The sequence below is a fragment of the Nicotiana tomentosiformis genome, chromosome 5, assembly GCF_000390325.3.
Source record: "Nicotiana tomentosiformis chromosome 5, ASM39032v3, whole genome shotgun sequence".
NCBI classification, from domain to species: domain Eukaryota; kingdom Viridiplantae; phylum Streptophyta; class Magnoliopsida; order Solanales; family Solanaceae; genus Nicotiana; species Nicotiana tomentosiformis.
In genome coordinates this window covers 115603842-115612444 of record NC_090816.1, presented here as the reverse complement: position 1 = coordinate 115612444, position 8603 = coordinate 115603842, and the positions used below count along the sequence as shown (strand labels likewise).

The 8603-nt window shown below is 37.6% G+C and overlaps 1 protein-coding gene across 1 annotated transcript; it reads right to left on the bottom strand.

Annotated features, from left to right (window-relative positions):
• Positions 1-6951: 6951 nt before the first annotated feature.
• On the bottom strand, positions 6952-8501 carry LOC104093642 (large ribosomal subunit protein eL14-like). The gene has a single exon (XM_009599417.4). It carries the CDS (start codon positions 7467-7469, stop codon positions 7068-7070), a length of 402 nt encoding a protein of 133 aa, XP_009597712.1. The 5' UTR covers positions 7470-8501; the 3' UTR covers positions 6952-7067.
• Between the last annotated feature and the right edge of the window lie 102 nt (positions 8502-8603).

Here is an 8603-nt window from a genome sequence, read left to right as displayed (position 1 = left end):
TATTTCTGTAGGGAGTTTATTCTCAATAACTGGTATCAGAGCACAAGTTCTGCTCGTTCACAGAAGTACTATTCACTATCAGTAGTACTATACTCGGTAAAAAAATAATATCTGGAGTAAAGTACGAGGTAGAAAAATTCAAAGGAGATAACGATTTCTCAACATGGCAAAGAAGGATGAAAGATCTGCTCATTCAACAAGGATTAGACAAGGCACTTGATGCTGATGCCAAAAAGCCTGATATCATGAAAGTTGAGGATTAGTGTGACTTGGATGAAAGGGCTGCTAGTGCAATCAGGTTGCACTTATCAGATGAAGTGGTAAATAACATCATTGATGAAGACACCGCGCGTGGTATTTGGACAAGGTTGTAAAACCTATACATGTCTAAAATGCTCACAAATAAATTGTACTTAAAGAAGCATCTATACGCCCTACACATGGGTGAAGGTACAATTTTTTTGTCACATTAAAATATGTTTAACGGACTAATCACACAGCTCGCCAACCTCGGAGTGAAAATCGAGGAAGAAGATAAATCCATCTTGTTATTGAACTCGTTGCCATCTTCGTACGATAATTTGGCAACAACCACCTTGCACGGTAAGACTACCATTGAGCTAAAAGATATCACATCGGCTCTTCTACTCAATGAGAAGATGAGAAAGAAGCCTGAAAATCAAGGATATGCTCTCATCACAAAAGGTAGAGGCAGGAGTTATCAAAGAAGTTCGAACAACTATGGTAGATCCGGAGCTCGTGGGAAGTCTAAGAACCGATCTAAATCAAGAGCTAGAAATTGATACAATTGTGATCAACCATGTCACTTCAAAATAGATTGCCCAAATCCAAGAAAGGGCAAAGGTGAAACTAGTGGCCAGAAGAATGACGACAACACAACCGCCATGGTGCAAAACAATGATATTGTTGTCCTCTTTATAAACGAGGAAGAGGAATGCATGCACTTATCAGGTCCAGAGTCAGAATAGGTGGTTGATACAACAATATCTTACCATGTGACACCGGTAAAAGATCTTTTTTGCAGATATGTAGTAGGTGATTTTGGCACTGTGAGAATGGGTAACACAAGTTACTCAAAGATTGCGGGGATTGGTGACATTTGTATCAAGACAAATATCGGATGCACATTGGTTCTAAAGGACGTGCGACATGTACCTAATTTGCGGATGAACTTGATCTCGGGAATTGCTTTAGACCGAGATGGATACGAGAACTATTTTGCAAATTAAAAGTGGAGACTCACCAAGGGATCATTGGTAATTGCAAAGGGAGTTGCTCATGGCACGTTGTGTAGGACAAATGCAGAAATAAACCAAGGTGAATTGAACGCGGCACAAGATGAGATTTCTGCAGATTTGTGGCACAAAAAGATGGGTCATATGAGCGATAAGGGATTGTAGATTCTTGCCAAGAAATCACTCATTTCTTGTGCTAAAAGTACAACGGTAAAACCTTGTGACTACTGTTTATTTGGTAAGCATCATAGAGTCTCATTTCAGACATCGTCTGAAAGAAAATTGAATATACTTGATTTGGTATATTCTGATATTTGTGGTCCAATGAAAATTGAATCGATGGGCGGTAACAAATATTTTGTTACTTTTATTGATGATGTTTCACTAAAATTATGGGTTTATATTTTGAAAACCAAAGAACATGTGTTTCAAGTTTTCTAGAAGTTTCATGCTATGATGTAAAGGGAGACAGGCCAAAAGCTAAAGTGTCTCCGAAGTGATAATGGAGGCGAGTACACTTCAAGGGAATTTGAAGAGTATTGTTCGATCCATGGGATCGGACATGAAAAGACAGTTCCTGGAACCCCACAACACAATGGCGTAGTCGAAAGGATGAACTGCACCATTGTGGAGAATGTGAGAAACATGCTCAGAATGGCTAAACTGCCTAAGTCATTCTGGGGTGAAGCAGTTCAGACAGCATGTTACCTGATCAATAGAAGTCCATCAGTTCCGTTGGCGTTTTATATCCCAGAGAGTGTTTGGACCAACAAGGAGGTGTCCTACTCGCATCTGAAGGTGTTCCGTTGCAGATATTTTGCACATGTACCAAAGGAGCAGAGAACAAAGCTGGATGATAAATTTTTTCCCTGCATATTCATCGGATATGGAGATAAAGAGTTCGGATACATATTGTGGGATCCTGTAAAGAAGAAGGTCATCAAAAGCAGAGATGTAGTCTTCCGAGAAAGTGAAGTTGGAACTGCTGATAATATGCTAGAGAAGGCCAAGAATGGTATAGTTCCTAATCTTGTTACTATTTCTTCTACTTCTAACAATTTCACAAGTGCAGAAAGTAGGACCGACGAGGTTGCCGAGCAGGGAGAGCAACCTGATGAGGTTATTGAGTAGGGGGAGCAACTTGATGATAATGTCGAGCAAGTGGAGCACCCCAACCTCTAAGGAGATCATAAAGGCCAAGGGTAGAGTCATGCAGGTACCATGTCACATAGTATGTCCTCATCAGTGATGAGGGGGAGCCAGAAAGTCTTAAAGAGGTGTTGTCCCATACAGAAAAGAACCAGTGGATGAAAGCCATGCAAGAAGATATGGAATCTCTGCAGAAAAATGGCATGTACAAGCTGGTTAAACTTTCAAAGGGAAAAATACAACTCAAATGTAAGTGGGTCTTTAAACTCAAGAAAGATGGAAATGGCAAGTTGGTCAAATACAAAGCTCGATTGGTGGTTAAAGGCTTCGAACAAAAAAAATATTGATTTTGACAAAATTTTCTCATCTGTTGTCAAAATCACTTCTATTCGAATAATTTTGAGCTTAGCAGCTAGCCTAGATCTTCAAGTGGAGCAGTTGGATGTGAAAACTGTATTTTTTCATGGAGATTTAGAAGAGGGGATTTATATGGAGCAGTCAAAAGGATTTGAAATAGCTAAAAAGAAACACATGGTGTGCAAATTGAATAAGAGTTTTTATGGATTGAAGAAGGCACCAAGGCAGTGGTACAAGAAATTTGATTCATTCATGAAAAGTCAAACATACCTAAAGACCTATTCTAATCTATGTGTATACTTCAAAAGATTTTCTAAGAATAACTTTATTATATTGTTGTTGTATGTGGATGACATGTTAATTGTAAGAAAAGACAAGGGGTTGATCGTAAAGTTGAAGGGAGATTTGTCCAAGTCATTTGATATGAAGGACTTGGGCCCAACACAACAAATTTTGGGTATGAAGATAGTTTGAGAGCGAACAAGCAGAAAGTTGTGGCTGTCTCAAGAGAAGTACATTGAATGTGTACTGGAACGCTTCAACATGAAGAATGTTACGCCAGTCAGCACACCTCTTGCTAGACATCTAAATTTGAGCAAGAAGATGTGTCCTACAACAGTGGAGGAAAAAGGGAACATGGCTAGAGTTCCTTATTCTTCAGCAGTCGGAAGCTTGATGTATAAATTGGTATGCACCAGACTTGATATTGTTCATACAGTTGGTGTTGTTAGTAGATTCCTTGAAAATCCTGGAAAGGAACATTGGGAAGCAGTCAAGTAGATACTTAGGTACCTAAGAGGTACTGTAGGAGATTGCTTGTGTTTTGGAGGATCTGATCCATTCTTGAAGGGATACACGGATGTTGATATGGCCGGTGATACTGATAATAGAAAATCCACTATTGGATAACTATTTACTTTTTCAGGGGGAGCTATATCATGGCAGTCTAAATTGCAGAAGTGTGTTGCACTTTCAACAACTGAAGCAGAGTGCATTCCTACTACATAAGCTAGCAATGAGATGGTATAGCTCAAGCGATTTCTTCAAGAGCTGGAATTGCATCAAAATGAGTATGTCGTCTATTGTGACAGTCAAAGTACAATAGACTTGAACAAGAACTCCATGTATCATGCAAGAGCAAAGCATATAGATGTGGGATATCATTGGATGTGTGATCAGATGGAGAACGAATCATTACAGGTCAAAAAGATTCACACAAGTGAAAATCCTGCTGATATGTTGACCAAGGTAGTACCAAGAGACAAGTTCGAGCTATGCAAAGAACTTGTCGACATGCGCTCAAACTAGAAGACAGTGCTACCTCCTATAGATGAATGAGACTGGAGAGGGAGATTGATGGGGTCCATCTCATTCAAAAACCAAAATAATAGGCATGTGCCTAAGGAAAATATTTGGGAGAATTTCTTTGGTTTGGTAGCCAACTTTGTTGAATTTCTTTGGTTTGGTAGCCAACTTTGTTGAATTGTCAATATTGAAGAAAAAGAAGAAAACGTATATGCAAATTGTCTAATATAGTAGGCTTTAGAGAGTGAGGCTTCGGCCATAAAAGGAGAGCTCGGCTCTCAATTTCTAGACACCAACAAAGAGAGAAAGAAAGAGTGAGGTTTCACAGACAAGGTATAAGAAAATAGTTTGTGAGAAAAATAGAGAGTGAGCAATATTGTAGTGAGGTGAGAATATTAAAAGAGGGCTATTTCTTTTGAGTGTTGTAGTAGTCTTCGGAGTATTTTACTCGGACCTACAAAGAGTAAAATTCCTTGCTATAGTGATATCAGTTGCTCGTCTCGGGACCATAGTTTTTCCCTTATTAAAAAGGATTTTCCACGTAAAAATCTTGGTGTCGTTCTCAGTCTTTTATTCTTGTTAAATACCGTATCTCGATGCGACATTATTATTCTGCTTTTATTACCGTGAATATTATTTTTCTAGGGGGTTTATTTCTGACATATTTAAAAGTCCCCCTAAAATATACTCAACATGGTTTATTCAAACATTTTACCTCAATGCTAAGTCGAGTAACAGATTCCACCTCCCTTGCAATGGCTATTGTAACCTACTCCTAAGATAAGGAAGTCTAACTATCAGAAAACTAGCGCTGAAAAATAAAAGAACATTGCAATACTTTGTTGCATGCATTTATATTTATGGAAGTCATACTTATGATTCGAGAAATGCCTTACTGATGCTAAGACACAACAGTTACATGCTGATGCGGAGCCAGTAATTTAAGTTCATGAGTTCGAAATTCTAATCTTCTTAAGTTACTCACTTCTAAATTAATAATTTGTACATATGTAGTGGTTTTTATAAGACAAATATATAGGTCGAACCAAAGCTACTGGGTTCGACCGAACCCGTCACCGCACTCTAGCTCCGCCCCGGTTACATGGAGTAAAATTATTCAACCAAAAGTAAAGAGGCCAGGCTACATGTTTGCGTTTGATTAGTAATACATTTACCTATCAAAAAGAAAGGATTTTCTTGAATTTTCGCTTCTCTCTTGAGTCTTGAGATAATCTCTTAATGGAAGGGCTCCAAAACAAGGATTTCTTGAACTTTAAGCAATAATGGGATAGAGGCAATAATATGACAATTAGAAGTTTCAGGTGTCGTGATAACAGTGTAATTTTAATTATTCATATTTTTTTAAAATTGTTCAATTCCGACCAATTTCGGTCAGAATAATTAAAATATTTAAAATTTAAAATAAAAAATTCCGACCGAAGTCGGTCGGTAAATTTAAATTTTTGGGAAATCAAATGAATATTTTCGACCGACGTCGGTCTGTAGGCGGTCGATTTTCTGAATATTTTTGGCAGAATACAGTTGTTTTATAGTTGCACCACCTGCCAACAACCAATCATCTATAATGACAACATTACTATGATGTCATTCAAACAATAACAACTAGAACCTTCATCATCGGCATGGTTCGAAAGAACACGACGAGAAGGAGACACATCTGGGGAAGGCACACGAGACCGGGGAACGGGAAAAGTACCACTAGCAAGAAGATTGGCCAGTTGACCTTGAAGAACATTAAATTGTTGGTCCATCTTTTCTAGCTCACTTGAAGGGTATGAAATTATTTTTCTCTCTTTTATTCTCTAGCCTTTGTCTCTTTGAGCTATGTTGTCATCTTTGCGATCTTCTTCTCCATAGACGAGAGAGTCGACCTATCAATTGCCTCGCCCTAGGCAGAAGTCCCTATATTAAAACTTAAGTTGGAGCAACAACAATATATACTCGGTCAAATCACACAATTAGAGAATATATATAAGTGTCTGATCATTTGGATATACAATTTAGGACGTTATATATATATATATATATATATATATATATATATATATATATATATATATATATATATATATATAGATTGTAAGTAACATTAATCTATAAGTGTCTGATCATTTGGATCACTAATACCGACCGATTTCGGTCTATATTTTTATAAATATATTAAAAGTAATTTTTTATTATAAAAAAAATATATTAAAATTTCCAAACGACTTCGGTCAGTATTTTTATAATTATATGAAAAATAATTTTTTATTATAAAAAAATAATTGAAGCAGGGAGGGAAAAAAATAAATTAAAATTTCCGACCAACTTCGGTCGGTATTCTATAATTTTTTTAATTAATCATTTATTTTGTAGATAGCTATGGTGGGACTAGCCATGTTGGGTTTTTGTCTAAGATAACTAGTGGGAATGTTGTGGCTTACTATTTCGCTTTTTAGTGCATGCCCTATTTACTAGCTATCGCTTTTGCTTTGCATCTTTCTTCTAGATTTTATGGTGTTCCTATTTTTCTTATGACTGTTGTGGTGATACTAATATTTATTAATATTGTCTCCCTTTGCTTTGCATCTTTTTTCTGGATTTCATGGTGTTCCTATTTATCTTATGATTGTTGTTGTGATACTAATATTGTCTCCCTTTTTGTCCTTTTGTCTTTTTGTTTTTTGAGCTGAAGGTGTTTCGGAAACAATATTTCTACTCCTTCGGGATAGGGGTAAGGTCTGCGTACGCATTACCCTCCCCGGACCCCATTAGTGGAATTTTACTGGATTGTTATTGTAGATAGTATGCAAGTCTGACCAGACTTTAGTCATTGACCATTTTCCGACAACAGTCGGTCAGAAATTTCAACTTTGTCAGATAAAAAAAACTTTTTTTTTGTGGGACCACATTTTCGGAACGATTGCGGTCGGTATTTTTCTCAGATTGCACTAATCAATAAAGAAAACTCTCAAGATTGCACTAATCGGAGAGTTCTTAAGCAGCAGTCTTCTTAAGCATTGCAAGTTCTTGTCTCACAACTCCGAGCCTCTTAATCTTTGCCAGCATAAGCTTGAACCTGTCAAAATCATTAAGTGCAGCCCTCCTCTTCTGCACTATCAACTTCCTTCCCCAAGAACTGTTCTCCCACTTGGTCTTCACATCAGCAGCTTCCATAGCCTCAACCAATGTCTTCTTCTTTGGGATTCTTTTGATGTCAATTTTGATATCTGTGAGTGAAAGTCTCTTGAAGTTAATTTGGCTCCTTACCATGTCGAGGGCATCAACAAGAGCCCTATTTTGGTAGATGACGTCGACGATAACGACCAGCTTCCCATATTCCTTTCCGTAGTTGATTAAGGCTACCCTTCCAATCTCCACGAACCTCTTGAACGGCATTTTCGGCGATCTGAAGGAGTAAACGCGCGAGCTACCAGGAACTTCTTCAATCACTAGGAGCTGGATATTTTCAGTTGGTTCTCTAATAGTGATACCCTTATTACTCCTGGTGTTCTGTTTGGAGACCTCAATTTATTGTGGCTTAGTCTGATCAGTTACCACAAGCTTGTGCTGAACATTAGTTGTTTTCTTGTCTTTTGATCCTCTCTTTCTTGTCACAGTTTGATAACCTTCTTCATCGTTGCTCTTTTTCTCGATCCTGGATTCTTTTTCTTATTTGTTTTGTTCTTCTCTTTGGACTTTGACTCTCTCGTCTCTGATCTTATTCCTGCATTGACTTTCAAGATGACCTTGAAGTTTGCAGTATAAATAATAGCTAGGGACCTTCTCATATTCAATCTCGAGCCATCTGCTATCTTCAGTTCCATCAAGTCGGTTGAATCCCAACCATACTTGGTCTAACCTTGGCTTCAAGAGATCAATTTCAACCTTTATTTTAGCTACATTCCCTCTAGCCTTGGAGTATGTGGCTTGGTCAGGGGCCACGGCCACACCGACATCACTAACCAATTTAGAGATAACTTTTCATCTAAATAAATGCCGTGGTAACTGGTGAATCAAAATCCATACGGGGACGATTGATGTCTCCTCTTCAGGTTTGAAATCAGTTGTCCATTTAACAATCTTCATAGGAGATTCTCCAATATCAACATATTCCTTGAATAGGATATGATTGTAATCCACTTCATTTGTAAAATCAAGATAAACATGTCTAAAGTCAAGATAAGCTATTTTCACTGATCCTATTCAGTGAAATTGACTGATAAAGACTTTCCTAAGTTCCTCCATAGTAGGCTTTCCTCGGTAAAATTTACCTATGAGAGTAAGTTTACAATCTTGTGCCAGTGTCACAAAATAATCTTGAGCAGTGAAGAAAACAGTTGGTTTACCTAAATGGGTGCCATGTCTGATTTCAATTGATGATGTTCCATCGTTGAGGAATGGAAGTTTCGCTTGGACTGCCGCAGCAAAGGATGGTGAGGAGAGAAGGAGTTTTGGAAAATATTTGAAAATATTTTTCTCCAATTGGAAGAAAATGAGTTCATAAGTTTAGCCAATCAAACATGGGAAAAT